Source organism: Stegastes partitus, unplaced genomic scaffold, assembly GCF_000690725.1.
Source record: "Stegastes partitus isolate 25-593 unplaced genomic scaffold, Stegastes_partitus-1.0.2 Scaffold804, whole genome shotgun sequence".
Taxonomy (NCBI): Eukaryota; Metazoa; Chordata; class Actinopteri; family Pomacentridae; genus Stegastes; species Stegastes partitus.
In genome coordinates this window covers 96,962-121,795 of record NW_007578535.1, presented here as the reverse complement: position 1 = coordinate 121,795, position 24,834 = coordinate 96,962, and the positions used below count along the sequence as shown (strand labels likewise).

Below are 24,834 nucleotides of genomic sequence, written 5' to 3'. Positions count from 1 at the left end.
TTGGTCTGTTTACATTTCATTACTTCTGGCCTTTCAGCTTCTTTAATGGATTTGAGATATATATGTTATGAACTTTTATTTTTTGTTAATTCTCAGCAGTGACTCTTACAAGAAGTAAAAATCCATTTGTTTGCTGTTACAGTAACGAAATGATGCTACATTTTCCACAACATGTGAATTACTACAACGATAAGACAAACTCTTGTTTGAGAAAAGTTATTTATTTCTAAGAAATGTACAGTATAGAAAATATTCCATTCCATTTCCAAAATAATCTATGTCAGTCAGTCAGATAAGAACTTGTAAACGTCACTTAAAAATGAAAGGGACAGGTCTTTTTTTTTTTTTTTTCCCAATGCCACCATGCTACTGAGGTAAAAGACAACTGCTTAAACATCAAAAAACAACATCAAGAGGAAAAGAAACAAACACCACATTTATATTAAAACAAGTCCAAAAATGTACAAAAATTCTTAGAAGAGCAAATAAATATGATTCACATTTAATCACGCCTAAATGGTTTTCACTAGTGCAGAGGTGACAGCAGAGTAAAAGTGAGAGTTGACTGCACACTTCCAAACGTCTGGCGCCGACTCTACACACCAGAAACACACATGCGTACACATACACACACAAGCAAACGTATACATACACACCTGTACACCATAAGACAGCATCACAACCTCACGGACCTTTAAAAACAGCACTGTCCTTCATACATGAGACAGCACAAATGAACACACTACCTCCGTAGCGGCCCAATGAGGCTCACTAAATATTGAGATAATTCCCTATTTTAACAAAATAGCATGTCATCCATAACAAGTCTTGTGTGACAAAACTGTCTCACAACTTCTACTTTATTCCAGCTTCCTTTCTCAAATATGTCATCACAATGCCTTGAGTACCTATAACTAAGGACAGTGTAATGCTGCCGAACTGAACGCAGCACAGATCCTAGACTTGACTACTGCCCACTTGTCTTTCAACAAGCTCCAGGCAGGATGGTATGCAATCCGTACAACTTGAGACACCAACTTAAAGAGTCCTGTGTCAGAAATACAACGCAACATACTTCAAAGATATTCAAAAGACTGAGAACGAAAGTACGATCCCAGGAAAAACCAGTGTACATTTCAGCACCAGTAGTCGATGTGTCTTGTTGAGGTGCGCCACATTCAGACACAGAAATCTGAAACAAAAAGATTGTTTTTCCAAGATGGTAAAGCATCGTAAGGCCATCGGTTCTGTAAGCCCCGAATCATCCGCTGGTCGTAAAATGTCGACCCATAGGAGTCTGGCAGAGCAAGAGAAGAAGTGGTGGAAATTTGTAGACGCCACAGGCTGGCTAGATGAGGTAGATTCTTTTTTTTTTTTTTTGCCATTGCTAAACTGCGCTAGTGGGGCTCACAGACAAAAAGACGAAACCTCCGTAGGCCACAGCAGTCGTGAGAACATAAGCTAGTTGTTAAAAGATGACGATTAATTGGGATGGCAAATGGTATGACATCAAATTAACAGGAATGTACAAGAACAAATTAGATCCAACTAACATCCAATCAATTTTTTTGAACAAAAAACAAACAAAACAAAAACATGCTGGTGGTGTGCTGATCCGATTATTACAAGGACAATGAATCCAGACCCTTAAAGACTTAGCTACTGTATGAGGTGGACTACTTTGCCACAGTTTCCGTCCCATTTCATTTATGCTGCTCCTTCTTCAAACAGTTCAGAACAATACCCGTATATAGAAACTGTACACCCTGAGGACACATTTAGTATTGACATGGAAAGGAGGAAGCACTCAAAGGAACAACCATGCAAATGGCAGGGCCACGAAGGAACGAAGAACTAAAGCTACAAACTTGTGGGTCGAATGCAACAAATGTCACCCTCAAAAAAACAACAGGAGGACTTTACGTACGTGTTTCTTCTGTGCATGTGCATATACCAGCTAGTAGGACATGCCACTGTCTGAGAATTGTCGATTATCCTCGTCTGAGGTAAGTCTCTGCGGTGAAAGGTTGTAATTAATATATATACTTTTTTAATAGATATATGCGTCAACAGGCTAAAATAAGACTATCCAAGGCCACTCAATTCCAGGATGTCTAGACCAACAAAACCCATAGTGCATAACAGAGAATCAGGTACAGTCGGATACAAACAGCACCATCCTTGCCAATCCCTCTCTGCTAGTCAAAGACATTCTTACAAATGAAGGCAGCTTTGAAAGATGCATATACTGTGTGTTTACTCCAGAGGACGAGAAACGTTAGAGTTGGACTGGAAATGAACAGTGACTGGGCTGGACGGTTCAGACAGATGATCAGTGTTGTTTGTCTTCTCACATGCAACTGTTGCGCTGCATTTATTGTCTACACATTCACTCATACATTCACAAAGGGAACCAAGGCAACTGCAAGGGGCCTGTGAGTCGACTGGGTTAGGGTGACAGTCTCATAGTACCTCCTTTTCTACACCTGAGTTTAAAGATATGGTTGGAATAGAAAATAGTAAAAACAAACAAAACAAAAACAGTCCCTCTCTTCTTTATCACAGTCCTGTCAGTATCTCCATCGTGGCCTCAGCAGGCTGTGGTCAGCGGCCAATAATCCATTCATATTTCGATTGTTCACGTAGCAGAGGGCTGTCCAGTGTTCTTGAAGGCAACGTCTCCTGTGTTTGGCAGGTTGACTTAGTGGTTAAAAAGGGCTCCCTCCTGCTGTGGGATGAAAGTACAAATGCTCAACTAAAGTGTCCTTGAGCAAGTCAGTGAATCACACTGAGCTGTTCTTCAAATGGCCACGATGAGCTCCGTGTGGCGGAGGGATAGCGACAGGAGAATTGTTCTCCGGGGCTCAATAACATTTCACATTATAATCATCTTGGTAAAACCAGCTGCCTCGTTGGATCTTCAAGTCCGTTGGTGAGCAAAGGTTTAGTGCAGCGTAAGAATATCAGTGAGAGATGAATGTGGAGCAAAGTGTCCCTGTTTAGTTATCCTGGCAGTACGTGTTTGGCTCACTGCTTTGTCTAGGTGTTCATAGATGATGTCTGGGAGGGGAAAAGAACAGTTAGTTAAACATGATTGTCTTTCGGAAAGTATTATCACGTTCTTAGGAATAGATACTGAAGGCACAACATATTTAAGGAAGAAGAGAAGCTGCCAGAGGCCGTGAGACAAAGTTTTAACAAATAATGTGACATGACACAGGATGCTTTTTTCTTACTTTGATCATGTGGTGTGTCACAATCCCTGTTTACTTCCAGGGCCGCCTGGAGCAGCCATCATCTGTTGCCTGTAAACACACAATGGAAAATATGTTGACGCTGCTGTTAGCACGTAACCCACTTTATAAAGAGGTTACTGTTGTCAGATTCAACAAGGGACGCCAAAGTTATCATTGTGACTCTGCAAACAATGTCATTATTTTCAGAATGTATGTTTAAAAATGTAATCTGATACAGCAGCGGAAAAGAAGCAAATCATCGTTATGAAGAACCCTCAAACACTCACTGGCAGAACAAGCTACCAAAGAATGAATGAACATGTTTACCCTGGGTGTAAGAAGCGTTCTGGTGCAAGGCCTCTCTGCTGAATCATCATGCCTTGAAAGTGTCCTCCAGGCCGGGGGTGTCTGTACATGGCCATGCGCGTCTGGCCCGGAGAGTAAGGCAGCTGCTGGGGCCGCTGCAGAGCTTCCATCAGGTGTGGGTGAGGTCTTTGGGCGGCATAGCGTCCTGGGTCTGGGTATGCCTGGCCATGGTATGGGGGTCCGTTTCCAACTGCACGGCCCTGAGACATCATATGTGGTGGAGGGACGCCGCCTTGCATCCCTGGGTGCAACACTCGAGGGTCATACATGAAGCCTGGCGCCATGTGTGCAGCAGAGCCAGGTAGGTGTTGTGGCTGAGGCGGCTGGGTGCTCCTACGGCGGGCAGCAGCGTTATGACTGTCGAGGTCGAGGATTTCTTTAGGGCTCTCAGGTCGCTCTGCGCCCTCACCGTGGGCCTGTTTGGCTGGGCTGCCTCCACCTGCCTGCTCCCTGCTTTCACACTTCCCTTCTTCTGTGCCTCCGGGGTGTGGCCCTACATCAAGCCCAGGTCCAGGAGACACCAAACCAGTCCCACTGGAGCCTTCAGAGCCCAGTGGTGACACACTGCTCTCCTTTGACTGACCGTTGGCTCTGGCGCTGGTCATCGGTAGGTAAGCATTGGGTGGCATTGGCTGGTGAGGCTGATACTGAGACCGATGCCACTCCTCTGGGGGGTAAGCTCCTCTGCTGTTGGCCTGGTTATGGACCTGTGTTTGGGGATGGGGCTGGGGATAGTAGGTCTGCTGCTGGTACTGATGGGGTGGGTACATATTACCATGAGCTTGAGTGTGCTGTTGGCCTGGCATGTGGTAGGAGAAGGCAGCCCCTCCCTGCTGGTGGTAGTTCGGATGGGGAGCAGGATTGTGGAGGGCGTTCATGCCCTGGTTGTGATATGGGTGGTGAGCAGATGGAGGCATGGGCCTGCTCATGTTTGTCTGGTTGTAGTGTGGATGTGGAGGGTTCCCCATGCCAAATGGACCCATAGCTCCATTGACCTGGCCTTGAGGGGGCATGGCTGGATTGTGAACATGTGGTGGCCCTCTTTGAGACTGTATGCCCAGATTATTACCCACGAGCTGGGTTTGATGGTGATTGGGGCTAAAAGCCTGGTGTTTATAGATAACATTTGGCTGTCCAGATGTCATCACAGTGTGCTGTGGAGAAATGGCAGTGCCTTCTGTGTCCGTCCTAGTAGTGGGCTCACTAGGTCTTTGATCTCCATGGTCTGCTGGGCTCGGCTGGGAGGGTAACAGTGGGGTAGGATGACTGGGTGGCAAAGAGGTCAGAGGGGCTGGCTGTGGGGGTACAGACTGAGCTCCTTGAGTGGCACTCTGTGGCGTTCCATGCATGGGGCTGTTCTGTGTGGGGCATTGTGGCGAGATGCTTTGAGGGGCATGATTAGAAGGTAGCAGAGAAGTGGGTTGCTGTGTGTTGTGGGTCACTGGCTGGGGAGAGTACTGACGGAGGCTTTGAGGAGGGGTACCGCTTGCCTGAGGTTGCTCATGCTTCTGGATGTTCTGCTGGTGTTCACTTTGAGCATTCTGAGATGCTGCAGCATGCAAAGGCGGTGCATTCTGGGGAGGAAGCACAGGGCTCGGAGCGTTCTGCTGTGGACTGTTTGGTGTATGCTGAGGGGTGCTGGGTGGAGCAGGATCAGCGGAGGGGGTGTTACTTGTATTGAGATGGGATGAAACAGCTGCAGCACTATTATGCTGAGTGGGACAGTGGCTGACAGATTGTCGCTGGCCATCTACTTCCTGCTTGTGGCTCTCTGTTGAACTCTGAGTGAGTGTTGGTCCAGAAGGATTCTCCTGCGCCCTTCCCGAGTTCGGGGGACTTTGCATTCTATCTGCTGGCCCACTGTAATGTCCTGTGGGGCTTGGGACGGACGGATGCTCTTGGTTAACTGAAAAAATGTTTTTGTGTGAGGATGCTTCATCAGAAATGTTGTTGGCAGCCATTTTGCTCTCTGATGCTGCACCTGTTGGTACAGAAAAATGAAATAGATGTTAGCATGGAAGAATGTTGTCAGGGAGGTTAGCTTTGAAGATCATTTTCCAATAATTACAAGCACAATGTTCACAGACCATAAACATGTCAGGACAAGATCAAGAAACAAATGAAGTTTCTGTTATTCATGCTACTTATCCAAACCAATTAAACGAACAATACAAAACCAGCGAATTAAAAAAAGGACCTATGTTTGGTACAATTACTTTACAAGGGATCAAGAAGGATGCAAACACATTTGCATGCTCGCTTGTGAACCTGAACTGATGACATGCCATCACTTTTGTATTCTCAACAAAATCAGCAAGAAATCTAACTGAACTGATGAATATTCAATTTGCCACTTACTGTGAGAGATAATTAAAATCTAATTGTAAAAAGCACTTGACAGAGAGAAAGGGCTAGCATGGGGGCTGTGCTGACTAACAAACCGAGACACTACAATCCAGAAAGAACATTTATGTGGAAAAAGGTCAGACTGCGTTTGGGTTCTGTCATGCAGAATACAGACGACTGGTGAAATAGTGCAAGAGAAGGTCAGGTCTACCTTTGGGGTGCAAGTCTGTCTGTTGCGAAGGCTGGCTGTCTGGGCCTTTGTCTCTGGCAGGACGCAGCAGCTGAACCTCAGGGGCAGGGGGAGGCTGTTGAGAGGGGTGAGCTGGGATGCTGCCAATTCCTGATGGGGGCCCAGGCTGCCTAAAGTTGCCTATGTGCTGACCAGCAGGGGGTCCAGAAGAGGCTGACAGCTGCTGCAGGGCCAGCATCTCTGGGCTTTCCAGCATGGAAGCCAAGCGTGTCCTGCCCGAGGAGTCTAGGTGGGGTACGGGGGGACGTGAGGCCATTGGCCCCTGGGAGCTGGCTGCTGCGGACATTTGATACTGGGCATTGGAAGGATGGTGGGGGTATCCGGCAGCTTCTGGCCATGGTTTATGCCCCACTGGAGGGGGGATTCCACCGTAACCAAAGTTGCGTTGGTTCACCATGTTGGGATCCTGCATGCGCATGCCATTGTGCCTCTCCTGACCCTGGTGATTCATACCAGTCCACATGTTGGACAGGCCCCCCATACCAGGGGGCCTCATGCCTGGGAAATTATGCTGGGGTGGTCCTTCCGGTCCTGAGAATCTGTTGCCCATAGGATGCATGGTGTGGCCCTCTGGACGATGGTGGGATGGGTACATACTGGCTTCAGGAGGAGGTCCAGGCTGGAGGGCCATTGGGCGTGGGCCCAAAGACGGGCCATGAGTTGGACCCGCATAAGGGTGCTGCTGCGGAGGTTGCTGCTGGTTCGGATCTGGGCCCATTGGATACCTGGGGCCCATGTGATGTCCCTCAACCATACGATGCTGAGCAAATAAAGAAAGGGTTGTGGTTTGGATCAGTATACCTGTACAGCAGTCCAGAACTAAGCATCAAGATACAAAGGTTCCCGGTCTATGACAGGCCACGTGTCAGTAGAACAACACAAACACAGAGTCAAACCCGCATGTACTGAGGACATTGTTTTATAAAACTGTAGCTAAAATACTGATAAAATTAAATTTAAATTTTGCCATATACCTGCATGTTAAAGTTGTGAGGCAAGCGGTTGAAGTTGGGGTCTCCATGTCTGGGAATGTGGACTGGGTAGGCAAAGCGGGGATCCATGGCCATTCTTTGGGCATACATATGTGGACCATGAGGGCCCGGGGGACCAGCTGGATGACGGAGCTGGTAAGATAACAGAAATAATTCACGATTATTTTTCTCCTTAAAACATTCAGCTGTTGTTGAAATAATAGATGAGTGACAAATTTGGTTCACAGGTTTTTGGAAATGCAGAGGAAATTCAGAAGATATGCAGCAATCCTGTGGATACCTGTTGCCCTGGGTGGTACAATCCCCTGACGTCTCGCTCATGGAGGTGCTGCTGGGCTGGATGCAGGCTGTGGGGGTGAGGGGAGCCCTTGGCCCAGTGAGGGGGAGGTGGCGGTCTTATCAGCTTGCTGTCCTCTTCCTCTGAGGGTGCGCTGCCTTTGCCGCCCAGGAAGTTTCGCTTACGTTGGACTTGTTCAGTGGCTCTGATCAAACTTTCAGGTCCCAGATGTTTGCTGCCACGGTTGCGCTTTTTGTCCTTGCGCTCCTTGTCCTCTCGACTGATGTGGAACTCCTCGTCTGTGTCGCCGTCCTCTGATGGGAAGTGTTTTAATATTGCCCGGCTGAAACACCGTTCTAGAGACTCCGCCATGATAGTGTACTCTGAGGATGCAGGGACACCAACATCAGTAAAGCTCAGATGATAAAACACACAAAAGTTTTTACATACAACCACAACATCTTGTACACGCACAGTTACACACATAAATCACATACCTGCAGTACATTCATCTACATGCACAGTCACTTCCTTTTTTAGAAACACAGATCACACACACTCCCTAAAAAACACAGACCAATATGCATGCCACATAGAATGCAAAACTGCTCCTCTGTTCTCAGCCCAGCGCTAGCCAACTGACCAGGTCAGAGGGCGTCGGCTGACCCCTGCTCCTCCAACCCCTTCCTTCTCCTCCTCTTGCTCCACCCTGGGCCTCCTTACCACTCTCCTCCCCCTTATCCCTGGGGAGAGTATTCAGCTGGATGGATGGCTCCAGACAGGGGGCTTAGGGGCTGGAATGCTTCTCTGGCACTGCAGGGCCCGGAGCCCCCTGAGCACTGGAGCACAACTCAATCACTCCCCATTAATCACTGTCAAGGCTGCCCTGGCCCCGGCCCCAACACCACACTAAGTCCGGCCCCCTTTCTTTTGCAGTCTCTCCCACCTCTCACCCCCTGCTTCTCACCCCAGAAATGCATATATGCACTTCTTTCTCACAACACACATATACTAAAATGGATTTGGATGCTTTAGTCCTGTACTGAGAAACTTTGTGGAGCTGTTCCCTTACCACTGTCTTCTCCGTTGTATTCCATGCAATTTTCAAACATGAGCTTCACGTCAGAACAAAACTCCTCCTTTGTAACGTACTCTCCATCATTGAGTTTCTTCTCAATGGTGGACAGGTCCATGGGAGTCTGAGGGCATTGGAAGAACAGTCAAATTAAAACAATGTGATTACAATAAACTATAATAAAATATCAGTGACTGAATGCATTAGTTAGTATGTGAAACACACGCAGACACAGATAAATAAATCCAACGTCACACTATTGGTGAAAACATCGACAGTGTTTCGTACCTGAATGATCTCGTGGTAATTGGGGGCATAGGACTCATCGACTGGCTCTAAGAAAGGCCAAGCATCTTTATGGGCTTTCAGGGCCTCAAGCACTGAAGAATGGAGATTAGATCAGATCAGACGTCAAAACACACATTAATGCAGATTGATGTAAAGCAACAGGCGTCAGCAACCATCCTGGAAGCATACCTTTATACAGAGCAGTGTAGTCGTCGTCAATCTCATAGCTGAAACATCAAACACAGGGCACGTCACAATAAAGCAACCTTGAGTGATTCAAGTAGAAAGCCAATCTAAAGCTACATGTGAACAGCCTCTTACAATTCTTTATTCTTGCGTGTTCTGTGGACAGGAGAAGAGGGCTCTAGGTTGAGGAGTTCAGGCGGCAGGTCTTTTCCTTGAGACAGCAACCAGGCCTTTTCCTCTCGCATCTTTCGCCTCTTTGCTCTCTCTGGTTAAAAAAAAAAAAAAAGGATGAACACAAGGGGCAATTAGAAACACAAACAATTAAAAAACACCAGCCGTAGGAGTGTGCAGGAAAACAATGCTGTGATTGCCCTTTCCGGTTTTGTAGTTACAGTTTGAATTGAACTTGTTGCCTATTGAGGCTGTCAGGAGAGTCAATGAAAACCAGGCCTTGGCCATCAGAGACAGCAGCAGCAGCAGCTCAGATGAGGAGAAGGAGTGCGATTCATTGGCCGTCTTTTCTTAGGCCCAGTTGATCAAAAGAGCAGAACTGAGTACAGAGGCTGCATATGTATCACTGCTTTATCTTTCAACATGAAAGGCAGAGAGGCCTGCCAGCCCCCCTGCCGTGTGGATTAAAGATGTTTGAGGGAGGATTCCACATATGCAATCCACACAGAGTGTAGGCCAGGTCCTGCTGTTCATCTATAATACATTAATGAGGCTCCTCCACTGAAGCACAATCAGCAGTTCATTAACCCTTGACAGATGACATCAGAGGGAGGGAGAAAAAGAGAAGTGATCCTGTGATTAAAGGCCCTGAACATTCCCTCTCACAGTCTCTGTGTACTATACATAAATCACAAGGCTTTGAGTGCAGCTATGCTGCTGCTGATTTTTCAGCCGTCAGGAGCCAAACTACAGCGATGAAGATGTGAAAGCCTGTGTGTGGGGTGCCCTTGACAATCCTTTCTGCCCTTGATAAAGCCTCCTACCTGCTGCTGACAGATCGCTGATGAAAGAATGTGAAATTATTGCTGCTTCTCCATATTTGACTTTTGGCACAAAGCCTTATTATATATTTGTAACCTTTCTGCATTTACTATCACCAAGAATGCGAGCGCGCTGTAGGGCCACCCTCAGGGTTATTATTTAGATTTGAAAATAAGTTCCAAGTTGCACAAACACACGCTGAACAGCTTCCCATTTGCTTTTCTGTTTAAACATTCATCCATCTTACCCTCCACAGCTTTGATCTTCTCCATCTTCTCTCTCTGCCGTTCTTCCTGCAGAAGCCTTTCCTCTTCTCGCCGCTGCTCGGCCAGCAGGACCTGTCTGTCCAGCTCTTCATCCTTCTTCTTGTCCTCCTCCGTTACGGCCTTGGGATTGTCCTGGATGCATGAACACAAGTCCATTAATCTACTCTGTCCTCATGGAAGGTATCTCCCAACGATATGAATCTTCCAAATACAAAACAAGGAGCGACCCACAGAGCAGATTTGCCAAAACCCCAAAAATACTCCCATAGGTGAAAAATAACTCACTGTCCTACAATGCATTAGAATAGCTAAAAACAGGAAAGTGCCATTAATTATTTAGCATTGTTCAGTCAATCAATGCAGATTCTGTCCGTCTTGTGCTGGCAGTTGATTGCAGACACACACAAACACACACACACACACACATACCTCTTCCTCGTGTTTAATGTGATTTTCAGAAAACCGTTGTGATGTGCGAACTGAGGTTGGCTCTAATAACTTTTGCTTCTGCTCCCGTTCCTGAAAAGAAAGAAAAAAGAAAAGAGACACAGAGGGAGAGAAATTACTAATCCTGTTCTGTGATGTTCTAAAATGTCCTGCCTCGTGTCCCTGTAATCCAGATGTAAACAAAAATTGTGAATTGAAAACTATTAGGTTTTTTCTGATATTGGTGTTTTTTCCATTCCTGTCACCTACAACCACAACTTCTACTCCTTCCTTATTTTTTCCCAGTGACACACTGTATGCAGATATGCCTCTAATTTATATGGCCAACAGTTTTTATTTTGAGGCTTCAAGGCAAATAGACGACCGTCACACGTAAGCTAGAAACACTGAAAGGCCTGCGGGTGTGGTGGAGGAGCAGTGAGTATTGAGAGGTCAATGATTCTGCTCTCCCCTCCCCCACGTCACCCTCGCTCTCCCTCCTATCTCTGCCTGAGGGTGACAGCTAAGCTTGGTCAAGGAAATAAATCAACAACAGAAAAATTACACCGTGTGTTCTGCATGACTCCATTAAATATATGTAATAATTTGCTCGAGTTAGTGTGAAGACATGCTGTGCCACTTTGACACGAGCCAAACCTTCAACTTTTGAACATTTTAATCCTGAAAATATAGTTAGCAATACACATATGAAGACATATCAGTGACATACTAGAGGTTATAGCAACCAGTAAAGGAGGAAACAGCAGCTAACAGAGAGCTCCAAGCAGATCCTTTGAAAGCCTGTCTATATCAGGAACTGGCCTCTGCAGCTCATGTCAGAGTTTATCTGGCCAGCAGGACTGTGAAGACCTGTCAGCCCGGCAAAGCTAACAGCACTTCTGGACATCCATAAAGCAACCAGGGAGAGCTTAAAATCACCCACTATGTGAAGCCTGTGTGTGTGTGTGTGTGTGTGTGTGTGTGTGTGTGTGTGCAGGTGAGGCGGTAAAGGAGGAGGGAAGATGTGAGAGGCAGTGAAAGAAAAGAGAGGCGCTGAGAGGAGATAGAAGACAAAGGAAAGACAGATGCTCATGATCTGATCTACGGTAGAGTGCCCTCCACAACTCTTGTGTCCCCACTTCATCTCTGCCTCGTCTTAGTGGGAAACACTGACGTATCCCCAGGCTCTGCAACCCTCCCTACATTACGACCAGCACTAAATTCCCCCCACCATCCAACACACACAAGATAAAGTGCCGCTGGTGTCGCTGCTTAGAGAGGCTGACAGAATCCTGCAGCACAGCAGAGCTGTCACTCAAGAGGCTCCATCGTGCCTCAAGGTGAGCTCCTGCCAGCTGTCAGCGCCCCGTGAAATGGTTGGTGACAGCAGCCGGAGACACGTGGAAGACAGATTTGAGAAAATATACACACTGTATTTGGCATGCTTATATGAACACACCAACGTAAAGACTGATATTTTTGTGCACAGATATGCAACTTGAAAAAAAAAAGAGCGACAAACACACTGAGCAAGACGCAAGAACCGTTTTAGACGTTTGTCTTATTAGATCAAATGGCCGACTGCTCAGGCTGCGAATAAACTGCACGAGCAAATTAGCGCTCAAATAATTAGCCTATAAATTAATGAGTGACCCGACAGAACATTTACTGATAACAATTTTAATAAAAGTAATTCATCAGGAAAATGTTTTAACGATTCACAGGCTGCTTCTGGTCTGTATCGCTGTAAACTGAACTGATCTTTGGGTTCTGGATGATTTCCCAGATTTCTGGTATCTGGTTTGATCTTTGGTTCACGTTAACTCTAGTTATGAAGTGAAAGGACAATGAGGAAGTTAAGATATTTCAAGTTTGTCTGATGATTGACAACAAACAACACACAGGGAAAACCACTTCTATTTCTCATCGAGGCGATGAGTTTTACTTCGGGTGGTCCGAGATACATCTGATCTTCTGCAGCAAATCAAGGACGGTATCTAAACTGTGCCACGGTGGTGATCTAATGAGTATGATTAATAAGCAGGGTGTTCCAGTGCGATCCCCTGCTGTGTGACATCAGTTAGATGTATCTGCATACAAGGAGAACATTAGGGGAATGTGGTTCCCTTTAACTGAGCCTTTGAGCACGTTCTAATTAATCAGAGCTTTTTCCACACTGTGATCATGTTTGATAGAGATCATAAAAGATGAAGAAAGTCGTCTTTACACACGCGTGTTTTGGTGCTGTAGTGGAATGTCAAGCTTCTACAAATGGAAGCAGATAAATTAAATTTCTCTGTGATAACTCTTGTACTTTCCATTTAAACATCTATTAGTTGTACTGCAGCATTCACTACGATGACCCACCAGAGTAACATTATGTACCAAGAGACGCTGTGCAAACAGAGATGTTTTGAATCCTATGTAAAACGTGCGTACGAGTGGTACAGCCGAGTGTAACGCTGATGAAGGACATCATCCACTGACCGTTTAAAATTAGTGAGTGACCCCTCGGCCCACATCGAGCTGCCAGCGGGACTCTTTACCTCACTGCTGATGATGATGGAGAAAGGCTCAACGGGTTTCTATGGCAACAGTCGGTGCTATATCACAGGAGTAGACGGCAGCCACCGATCCAGTTGTAACCTACCTACATGAAGGCTCAAAACAGCGACCGACACTGGATTTGACTCGCTGAAGCAATCAATGGCGTAAATTATTCTCATAGCAAACCAGAGAAAGGAAGTGCTGTTGGCTCTGACATGCTCGAACAGGGCAAGAAATATGTGTATAATCTCCCCCCTGAGGTACTTAACACTGAGTTCCAAGGTATACATGATACACAAATGAACATGACCCAAGGTATGACCAAGCCCAAAGCAGCCGACAACAAAACTCGGTCACTTGTTCTACCAAAAGAGAACACTTCTCATACAGGCGAGCTCAAGTTAACCCTGAAAACTAGAATAAACAAATGTCTGAAATGCATCTTTAAAAACAAATGACAAAACTACATCATTTATCTGAGGTGGAAACTGTCAAAACAACAGGAAATACTATATTTTTAACTCAGCAGCCATCCTTGAAATACTCATCTGCTCCATTGGAAAACCAAATCTAAGCCTAGAATGGTGATAGTTCATCAAACTCTCTATATTCTGCATGTCTATCTCATTTAAAAACAAAAATAATAATTTTTAAAAAAGCATTTGCTCAAATAAGATTCTGTAAAAAACATGAAATTCTGGGCAGAAACCATTAGAGACCAGCTTAGTCACCATGTTTTCTCCACTGTTGCTAACACTTGTTGGCACTTTGAGAAACGTCAATTCCATTTTTTCCCCCCAATTTTGTAAAATAAATAATCATAGATATTAAATTTTACAGACATTTTTAGTTCTCTCTATTTCTAGTCACTGTTTTGTGGTTTCGACAGAGATACTTTATATTTCAAAATGAGCCCACAGCGAGTAAAAATACGACGGGAGCAAATAAAAGCCCAGAAACTGTTTGGGGTTCAGAGGGTTAAAGGACTGGGGCCAACATCTTTGGCAAGCCAGTGCACAGAATTAAGGGCAAGCAGAGAACAGCTTTCCTTCTCTCCACCTGTCCTGTAGCTGGCACAGTTAAGACTCCGCGATCCTAAAAACAACCACTGTAGGAGGACAGTGATCTGCGCCGGAACATATGAGCAGCTGAACAGAGAGCAGAGAACATCAGACTTACAGGCCAGATTTTAGCTTAAGTTTAGCTTAAAGTCACGATAGCTACGATCTGCGAAGATATTAAATGCAGTTCTTGGCCATTTATTAAAATAAAACTAAATGAAAACAGCAGTCAGCAGTTAAAATTTTAAGAAAATTGTTGGTATAACTTTCTGTTTATGAGTTTGTATTTCCTCATATTACCCTCGTACATGTTACACATTTTGTTCAAACAACAGCCGTGCACTCCATGTAATGCTGCGTATGACTGCTTTAACATCATAGTCTGCATGATAGTCTGCATCCAGAGACCTAGAAGACATCATGACCTGCTGTAATGGGGACTGATGGCAGTCATTTCAGTGTCTGACCTTGTGCTCAATCATGCTGCTGATCTCAGGAAGGAAGTTCTGGCTGATGACGCGGTAGAGGTGGCGGTCCTGTGGAGAGGTTTTGTCCTTGATGCTTTCTGCCAGGCTGACCCACTGCTCCTCCGTATCACACACGAGGGACCAGGCGCCTCGCTTACGACCTGCTGGGAGAAAAAAAAGACGAGAGACGCTGGATCATTGATTCCAGGGAAAAATTTGTAGACACAATTAAGTGAGAGAAAATGGTGGTCGGAACGTGAGCACACAGTCCGCATGGAAATTACGATGCTTATATTCATGCAGTCCTCTCACCTGTGCTTGGGGGAAGGTCCTCCAGTCCATTTTCTGTCGGCACTTCTGACACCTCACTTTCCACCTCACTGAAAGGAACACAAAACAACAGGAATAAATAAAACGAAAATGTTTCCTACAAACAAGAGCGTGACCAGAAAGTTCTTTAATATTTGAGCAACTGTCTTGTATTTTTTAAATAAATTCATGCTGTGCTTCCACGCGACTGCTTTTTGAAATTAATTATAGATCATAAACACACACATGTGGTCAGAATATGGTTGGAGCGTGTCGGCCCAAGAAATACTCAAATACTGATTACATTTCAGATTGAGCAGTCGGTCAACAAGTAATTTAGAGCAAAGAACACCAAAACACAAATCCTCAAAAGCCTGATCTTTGTATTATTTTCTGAGCAGCTTTTTTTGTTTCTATATATAAACACACAAACCTTAACTAATATCCACGCAGCCAGGGACCACATGGCAAACAGCCGTGGCAGCTGCTGTGACAGTTAAACGCATGCTTTCATTTGACATAACCAGTGCATCTGTGCAGCACATTGCACGGCTGTGCGGCGTCAGTATTTCACTACATTACCCCCCTGGCACTGACACCAAACAGTGTTTTTCACCTTAGCTGAGGGTCCTCTAACTTTCTCTTCTTTGGTGGTCTTCCCCTTCTCTTTTTCTCTGGTAACGTTAGTTCGCTTGTTTCACTGTTGAACAAAGCAAGACATAGAATCAAACAGCTTTTAAAAAATTATAGTCTTTTAACATGGGTAATTAGCAATAGAAGACCTGTATAATTAACCTCTATAATTAACCCTTAACAGGCCTGTAAACAAGTGCTAAGCTCCTACTGTAATTACACCCTTACCACATGCACTAACTGCAGAAAACCAGCGACACCACATTCATTCCTGCTGTGCGTGACAGAAAAGGAAGATGTACGTTACCCATCGGTATTTACCTGAACTTCTCTGCTCTCCTCTTGACTGGCTCCTCTTTGTACATACGAGTGCCGTAGAAGTACCAGTAGAGGGCCCCATTTCCATCTTGCCCCAGGGGTTCAACCCTCAGGCTATCTGCATCCAGGCCCTGAAAGAGGTGGGGGGTAGGGACAGAACATTTCCTAAATCATACATGGGGCTGTTTTTAAAATCATCAGTCATTAGTGGATGAAGTCATTCAGTCGTTTGAGCTCACACAGCTGTGAGTAATACACACACACGGAGCACTTAGGGTTTCTTACTGAATGCATTCATGAATTCAAGTCAATAAATTATTTAGAAAAACTATATGTGATGTAAAAATTGAAAGATAGCAAGGAGGTTAATATTAACGGCACTCTAGCTTATGGCAGCGCATATATTTACCGACACTAAGCTACAACGTGAATGGAACTCGTACACCACAGGACATTTCAGTGAATAAAATAAAAATTCTGATCATGATTTAAAGAGCAACACCCAGTTTGAGGTGACTTCAGGTGCTGTGATCTACAAAAAACCACCATGGTTTGAATTCAGGAAACTCCTGTTCACCGCACACATGCGCATAACGCGGTAATTCTGACTAACGTATCCGCAGCAGCGTCAGTGGAAACTCTGAACCACGACACACAACTGCATGGCTCTGATTTCATTCCACACAAAAACAAAAAAAAATAACAACTCAACACTGAGCAAAACGCCTAAAATCCATGTTGTGAATAAACATTTCCAGACTCCCTTTGCTGCCTTCCATAGGCGGCGTACCTTAAGCAGGTCAAAGACGTCGGCGGCATCCAGGCGGTAGTCACAAAGTCTGTGCAGCAGTTCCACCTGGGTGCGAGGTGGGAGATTCTCAAAGGGCCCTTCTCGAAGTGGATTGGGCTTCCCCTCTTCCAGTTCCCACCGGTAGCTGATGATGTCGTCCAGGTAACTGCTGAATGCCTGGGGGCTTAACAGTAGAGCAATCACACCGTCATTGTCTGTGTCTTTTCTATTGTTTTGCCTCTACATCTCTAAAACCTTCAGCTATTCTGGCACAGGATAACCCACTAATTCACCCCCACTAAGACCTTCAGTTATTTGGGATGAGTACATCTGTTTACTATTTGTGTGTGAACTTTTACATTCGACCCATTTAATTTTATTTTTCTAATCTGACTGCTTTTTACCACTTTTCCAAATCATTCTTATGCATTATCTGCACATGTTTTAATAAATGATAAGATCTGTCAGTGTGGATAAAAACAACCAATTCAACTGCAAATGCTTTGTGACACTTTAAAAGTCAGTACAACGTGGTTTAATGTAAACTGGAATCCTTTCAGCTTAGGAAACAAGCAAAGTTCAAACTATCACAGTGGTTGGAAATACAGAGGTGGGGCTGGAAAAAGAAAAAGTAGTTTCTTTGAATGGGAGTTGGGTTGTATCTCTGCTATGAGCTGGTAAATAAATGTTGGTTCCGGTTCAGGTCTAGCCGATTAATCTGAACCTTTCAGTTCCAACCCAGATGAACAGAACAAGGGCTAGGGGCAGGGGTGAGCATCTATGCAACAGCGCAGAGAAAGAAAAACAGAAAAAATGGCTTATCTTGAAAGAGCAGTGTGCACTTTTCACACAGCTGCAGGCTGCCCCCTCCTCACTACCCCATCCCTCTCCTCCTTTCTGCCCCTCGTTCTCTCCAACATCCTCCCTCCCTCCTTTCCCCCGCTCCGGCAGAGCGTTTAACGCGTGCGGATGAAAAGGGCAGCTCTGTGAAAGGCCAGCGCTGAGCAGCCACCCCCAGGATGCCAGCGCCTGTCCAGTCCAATAAAGCAGCCTGTCCTCCTGCTACTGGCTGCCTGGTTGGAAAACTGGATCATTCCTGCCTCTAAGCTTATCAGTTCACTGTACCACTACGCTACTTTCTAATGATGGGCTGCAGAAGGAGGTGTATAGAGGGGGGGAAACCCCATGAGAGACTGAATGCATCTGTGGATTTGACTAACACCCTCTGCTGCATACTCACTTTCTCCCATCATTTGATTGCGGGGGTGTGGGGTTTCAGTGGCTACGCTGCTTTCATATGTTGCGGTGGTAGTAGAGCATGATTTCACCACACCACATTTCACAACCATACGGTGAGTAAGTTCTGACTCCTCGCTAAGTTATCATACCGGTGACTCAGACTTCCACTAAAGGCTCCTGGGCGACGTGACTAGTTTGAAGTAAGTGGAAATACTTGTCTATCTTGATGGCAACAAAATTAACTTGAAAATGTTAATTGTTTTCCACTGTGCCTCTGATGTTCCATTAAAATCTGGAGGAGATGCTTCCATTGCCTCCTACAGTTCTTTGAGGGTTGAGATCATGTTAGAATCCAGGTTTCCCACACTAATCGCTGCAGCCTTCAGCAGCAATAAGATGGGTTATCGTCCTTTGCTCACCATATTACCATCTTTTGATCTGACAAAGCCAAACACTATCACAATATTTTTAGCAGTTCTTTATCTTCAGCCCAAGAATTAGATGTGCAGGAGTAGTGGCTTTAATTTAGGTAGAGTTTGACTATAATGTGCTGAAACAAGTTAATTTGCTTCCTGTATTTAAACTTTGTGTATCTCTACAAGACCAGAATCCAGTGGTGATAGGTGCGTTTTCTATTATCTGCACATGCATTTCCAGTTTAATAAAGCTTCCCCTTCCACCGTGACTCAAGGCCTGACATGGCCTGGCAACATCTGACAACATGCTAGGTTCCTTTTCCATTCTATACTTACGTGATGTCAGTGCGCTGGTAGCATCCCTGCAACAGACAGGCAATGAGATCCCCCAGGAAGTCCAAGTCCTGCTCTGACAGGGCTTTCTCCAGCTCCTGGACACAGTGAAAGGAGACAGAGTTAATGCACCCGCTAAAAATACTGTAGCTTGACAAACAAAAGGTTCAATATCTGTGCAGAAAAACACGATGCTAAACGTTGTCACGTGTCAGCTGTACAACGATGGAACCAGTTTTAAAGGTAGAAAACTTTAATTAAGAGCAAACAATTATAAGCCTATAAGGAGAGGAATAGGACATATGCAAACAACGAAGAAGACGACGATATATCAGCATACAAGTGTTGGTATCAGTGCAAGGTGAGTTGGCAGAGGTAGACAGCAGGAGGGATGATCGGAATTTCCAACTAGTCTCATTAGGGCTTCTTGGTTTGCCAGTGGTTGTTGGACTGTAGCTGAGGTTCAAGTTCAGCCATGACCCCTCTCCTGCCTGGCATTGTGCTTCAGCCATTGAGGTTTTATGAAGCGGCAGTAACTGGCAAAGCAAACTCTAAAAGACCTGAAAGCAACCAGGGAAAGATGGCAGGCAGCAGGGGCCGAGAGCTGCAACACAGCCGTGATCCCTCCTCTCCTCCGCTGACCAACCGAGACACGGTGCCCCGCACGGCTTCCCAGCAAGCACCGCTCTCTCCAGCGATACCCAAAGGCTCCGGATTCGAGCAGGAGGAGAGCGAGGCGTAGAGAAAAAACGACGCTGAGGGGGCAGAAATGCAAATGCCACTTGTCCCAACAGCCAAGTGTCCATTTCAATTAAAGATCTCTTTTGCAGGAAGCAAAGCAAGCGAACCCTTTAGGCTCCTCAGAAAAAGAACACGACTGCTTGCGGCTGACCACTCCCCACCCTTCCTGGTGCTTGCTCTCTAACAACAGACTTCTACTCTGTGTCACTCTGCCTCTTTCATTTATCTCTATGGTATCCGTTCCTCCCAGCTTTAAGAAAAAAAACTAATCTTAAATGATCTCAGAGACATGGAGGCACGTTTAATTATTGTGCGGTCACTTATTTCTTCGAACTCTGCCTCTCTCTGGAGGAACCTGGCTGAGCTCAGAGGTTACCAAAGGTCAGCGTACACGCCTCCCAGCCATGGAGAGTGACGGAAGCCAGGAGCCGACAAGTCAGCACGATGAAAAACAGAGGAGGAGGAGGAGGAGGAGGAGGAGGAGGAGGACCAGAAAGGAGGTTGAGGAAAAAGTTGAAAAACAGGATAAGATAAATGTTTCTGCTTGGGGTCGGAAAAGAAAAAAGCTCATGAAGGACAAACAAAAAAACAAGTCGCTTCGACACATACCAGGAGAATGAGTCTGATGACAACAGATAAAAATCAGTCGTGACTCGAAGGAAGAACCCTTTAAAGCAAATGACAATTTAAAAGCCTACATGCTCGTGACATAACACAATCCGGATTTTAAGATAAATTGGACAACAACAGCTTAAACAATAGGACCAGAGGTTACGAAACACGTTGAGCAAGTATGCGTGAGCGCCAGGAGAAAAACCAAATGATGTTTTAAATCTTGAGATAAAGATGCCAACACTTAAAGGAAACTTAAGCAACGTTACAGACATAGTTTAACCTCGTGGGTGGTAAATGCATCCCTGGCATCCTGCAACCTTGAAAACGTGGAAGAAGGATCAATTGCTTGTTAAGACCTGTGCGACTGTTTCACAACCTTCAGGTATCGGTTGAAACGCTGGTGCCTTTAGACATCCACTGAAAATGACTAAAAATGTAGAATTTGGACGTGCTGACGGTCAGATTATTGATGCTCTGTTGCTTGTAGACACACTAAAAAGTTTTTTTTATTAAATCACTGAGTTCTACAGCTCACGCTACAGTCAGTGTACCAGACATGTTAATTTAGAAACTAACGTGAGCAGGAATGCTTTTAGGGACACTGGTTTCATACAGGGTCTTCTCAAATCAAGAAAAACTGCATGGCATACCTGCCTAAACTGCAATATTGTGTAGTGTACATCAAGCCTAGACAAGGGACACAGACTTCTAACAACAAAGAGACTGACTAAAGGCTTAAACCATTGCTCAAGCTAGCACATGACTCATGGTCTGCTCTCATGTACGTATGTTGTACAGCTGCAGAGCGCTGGCATAGACATCAGCTCAGAAAAATACTGCGCGTATCCCTGCCTAGCATGTGCATAGGACGCAGGCTAGAGATCCTGTGTCACGCTCCCATCCACTTCCAGGTCCCCTGTCAGGCAGCCTCTGGGCCAGAGTGAGCCCATCCATCAGAGACAAACTGCACTTTGATCACACTTCGAAAAGGCTGGGGGCCACGGCTGGGGAAAGGGTGAACAGTTGAGTACAGCGCAGCAGAGTGGAGGGCTCACTGCAGCCCCTGGATTAACACCACCCTTCCCCAACTTTGAAGTGCCACGCAGCATCTCAGATGGCAGAGGGAAAGGGAATTAATGTGGTGTGCGTGCCCTTTCTTCAGCCATCCATCCATTAGGCCAATCCCTCAGTAACCTGGTGCTAACAAACGCTCAGCGTGATGAAGGCCTGCGAGGGACACTCCGCTGCAGCTGCAAATAGCCTGTAGGAACCTTTCCCCTCAATAAAAACAAAACTACACGGGCACAATTCACAACCTTTGTCAACAACAACGCACAAAAACATACACTTTTACCGACTTTGAGCAGAATAAACACAGCGGAGTACTTTGGCTGCTTCGCATTAATGATCAATGAGACTCAATGATAAGAGAGCTGGATAAGTGATAAGCTATAAAGAGTATAAATCACAGAGCTAAAATGTCAGATTTATCACTAAGCTACTGCTGTGAACAAAACAGGCTATGCGTTTCACACACTGGGACAAAGATTGGAGTGTGAGTCAAGGCTTAGTCAAAAGGTGTGTCATCACTTCAGTCCCTCAGTCGGCCTGGCTCGCAATCAGCAATTCACCCTGAAGGTATTTGCCACTTCTCTCAGCAGACTCCCCTGCTGTTTCTCTCTCTGCTGCTCTCGCTGGCTTAACCTCCTATTCCTCTCTTCCACACCATTTTCCTCCCCCTGCCCTGCTGCCCAGTGTCTGTGAGGGCCTCTGAGGCATTCTATTATTCCCCTGACAACACCCTTGCTCCACTCTCCACCCCACTCTTTTCCTTTCTTCGTCTTCCTTATCTCTCCTCTCCCTCCACACATTGTCTCCACTCCAGCCGGTCGTTGGCTCCACTGTAGCCGAGGACAGCGCAGGTTTTCTTAAAGAAAGGCAGAATTCAGAGTGACTGTCCCGACTGTGTTTATTGGCAAGGTGGGGGGAAAAAAATCCAGACGGGACATATCTACTGAAAACAACAAAACCTGAATTGTTTGTCGCTGTTTCATCTATCCATTCATGCAATAAAGCAGCAGACAGTGAGAGAAGTCACACCTGTGGTGACGACGAGGCCTCCCACTCGTCCTTTTCTCTCTCGCACACAAGGCCGTGTCACACCTAATGTGCCTTCAGTGAGACTAACAGAACAAAATTCCTACATTATTGCAGTAAAAGCAGAAGCTTCTGCCACTCAATGCCTTCACTACAGACATTTTAAACCTATGTGATCATTTAAAAACACACCACTGATACCACTGTTGTTCATCCACGTACGCAATACTCGAGAAAACTTCTCACTTTGGACTTACGCTGCTCAGACTGCCATCTCCAGAGAAACCTGCACCCATGTAGTCCTGTATGAGATGTATGTAAATAACGAGAGTCTTTCTTTGTTCCTCTTTGGCACACCAGCTAAAACCAAGCTGGCATGTTGACTACCTACATGACTGACAAGATAGCGCTGCACTGTGGATGAAGAAAATATATTTATAACTATAATATATTTATCTTTTTTCTTCACTGGGCAGAAATTAAAGTTATTGAATTACCAAAAGCTCCCAAGAACTCACAGTTCCCCCATCAATAAAAAAAATATTTTCTTTGCCATTAGTGTGACATGTGATGCAGCTGCCTGGAGCTACATCCAGTCTTTTAAAAGGAAAACAACTGCCATTCAGAGAAGCATTTATCTCTGTGCACACTAACAAGGTATGTCACATGACCATTCATTTGCAAAGGGCATTGCAGGTGTCGGTGTAGACTCGAAGAATTTTTGTTGCATAGCTGTGAAAAATATCTGCAGCGGACCACTGGTGGATGAGTAAGACCAGAAATGTCCGTCACTGCTCAACACTTGCTTGCACAGACAGCAATGTAAACAATGCCTGCAGCCTCGTCGGTTATCTACAGCAAAATAACCAGTATCGCTGCGTTTTCTTTTGCAAATCGGGGAACGAATGTACTGACAGTAACTGTGTTTCCACGTAATTGTCAAGCGATATTGAAGTGAACTTTTAAGTCGCTCAAAATAAAAATAAAAAAATGTAAATTAGATTCGTATCCGATAACTGCTTTGGAGCAAATGATCTAGGTTCACAGTGTCTTCAGAAGCTGGCAGTACAGGCTGCGTTACACATGGCTGTCGTAAGGAGAAAGACGAATAAACAAAACTTTGGGTATCTTCGCGGAATTGTTTTCAGGTATTCTTTCATGTGAGCCGGTATTAGTCATGTTTGATGCTTTCTGGAAATGAAGACAACGAAAGAAGCAGGAAAAAAAGTGACAAGTGTCAGTCAAACCTCGATTGTGACTCTCCTCCAAGCCGTCATTAAACACGGGTCATGAGACTGGAAATGATTTCATGATAAATGTCATTTAACCAACTCCCGTCAGAGAAAGAGAAAAAGATAGTGAGAGATAAAAAAAGAAGGCGAAACAGAGGGAGAAACTGAAAACAAGCACAGCAATGGGGGGGAAAAAAAAGGCTTAAAAGTTAAATAATTACTCTAATTAGTAGTGGTCCAAAGTAATTCTGCAATAAAATGTGTAATGATAGACTGGAGTCATTGCTATAGGTGAGAGATTAGCCAGCCAACATGGGTAGACTGTGTACTACATAAACCTTCATTATGGGCACCTCTGCTACATGAAGAGGCCACAATAACGCCAGGAGTCTTGATTGAACGTGATGTATGAGACTCAGGGTGGTAAATGTTATGGGACATGAATCAACTCAAAGGAGGAGAGGACCTGACATGTTAAAAGAAAGGAACCATCAAGGCCTAAGTGAAGTTTTTTTATATAAATGCCAGCAGTCTTCAATGTGGAGCAGAGCATCTGCATTTCCAGATAAAAGTGAAATGTGCTTTTCTCAGAGGACAGTCATGGGCTCATCATGTGTCCCAATCCATATCTGCAGAGAGAGAAAAACTGAGATAAAACGTGCGTCTGACCAACACAAGCTGCGAGAGAGACAGAGACAGAGAGAGGCTGTGATAAGAAGTGCGGCAGCGTTTGTATCAGCAGCTCCAAGGCTGTGGCAGATTCACAGAGCCTGTAGTATCAGGGGGTTGGCCTCTCTGGCTACCCTCACAGCAGACACTTTCCATGCCACTGCCGTTAACAGCTCCTCCGGGGTCTATATCACCAACAGTTGGAGGACGTTTGCATGGCTAGCTGGAGGGGGAAGGGAGGCCTGTTTGTTGTGTAAAGGCTCCTCTCTTCCTCTCCTATGCTTCTTTCTTTATTTCTTCCTTCCCCACCCCCCTCCCACTTTCAGCTCACACATGGTTCCTCCAGGAGCCATCATCTGACAACACCCTCCACCCCCACACGTAACCACCTCCTGCCACATGACAAACATGCACACACAGTCGTAACACCACAGGAAAACGCCCTCGCATCCTCAGGATGTACGGTTCATCTGATCTAAGGAAAGCATCAACATCTTTGAGTTGCTGCCAGACGCATCTGACTGATGCATCAAAACAAGAAGTCGCTGGCTGATTTGCCTGCGTAGTCACTCCTGATTTACAAAATGCCTGTTGGAGCCAGAGTGAAAAGTTGTGTCCTCCACACCTGCCTTCCCACCCCAGCAGTCTGACACATTCAAATAATTA

General features: G+C 45.4%; 1 protein-coding gene across 2 annotated transcripts in view; it reads right to left on the bottom strand.

The window, feature by feature from the left end:
* Nucleotides 1-200: 200 nt before the first annotated feature.
* cecr2 (CECR2 histone acetyl-lysine reader) overlaps nucleotides 201-24,834 on the bottom strand; it is a 35,165-nt gene continuing 10,531 nt past the window's right edge. Inside the window, exons 2-19 of one of the 2 annotated variants that reach the window (XM_008292352.1) lie at nucleotides 18,818-18,912; nucleotides 16,827-17,010; nucleotides 16,040-16,167; nucleotides 15,702-15,785; nucleotides 15,089-15,156; nucleotides 14,777-14,940; nucleotides 10,705-10,794; nucleotides 10,257-10,407; nucleotides 9,152-9,281; nucleotides 9,020-9,057; nucleotides 8,831-8,922; nucleotides 8,540-8,666; nucleotides 7,471-7,850; nucleotides 7,173-7,322; nucleotides 6,160-6,958; nucleotides 3,564-5,583; nucleotides 3,237-3,305; nucleotides 201-3,060 (exon numbers count right to left, since the gene is read on the bottom strand). In XM_008292352.1, the coding sequence (XP_008290574.1) occupies nucleotides 3,254-3,305; nucleotides 3,564-5,583; nucleotides 6,160-6,958; nucleotides 7,173-7,322; nucleotides 7,471-7,850; nucleotides 8,540-8,666; nucleotides 8,831-8,922; nucleotides 9,020-9,057; nucleotides 9,152-9,281; nucleotides 10,257-10,407; nucleotides 10,705-10,794; nucleotides 14,777-14,940; nucleotides 15,089-15,156; nucleotides 15,702-15,785; nucleotides 16,040-16,167; nucleotides 16,827-17,010; nucleotides 18,818-18,912 (4,752 nt within the window). In that variant the 3' untranslated portion in view covers nucleotides 201-3,060; nucleotides 3,237-3,253. The remainder of the gene's footprint in view (nucleotides 3,061-3,236; nucleotides 3,306-3,563; nucleotides 5,584-6,159; nucleotides 6,959-7,172; nucleotides 7,323-7,470; nucleotides 7,851-8,539; nucleotides 8,667-8,830; nucleotides 8,923-9,019; nucleotides 9,058-9,151; nucleotides 9,282-10,256; nucleotides 10,408-10,704; nucleotides 10,795-14,776; nucleotides 14,941-15,088; nucleotides 15,157-15,701; nucleotides 15,786-16,039; nucleotides 16,168-16,826; nucleotides 17,011-18,817; nucleotides 18,913-24,834) is intronic. The other variant, XM_008292353.1, reaches the window with a different exon arrangement.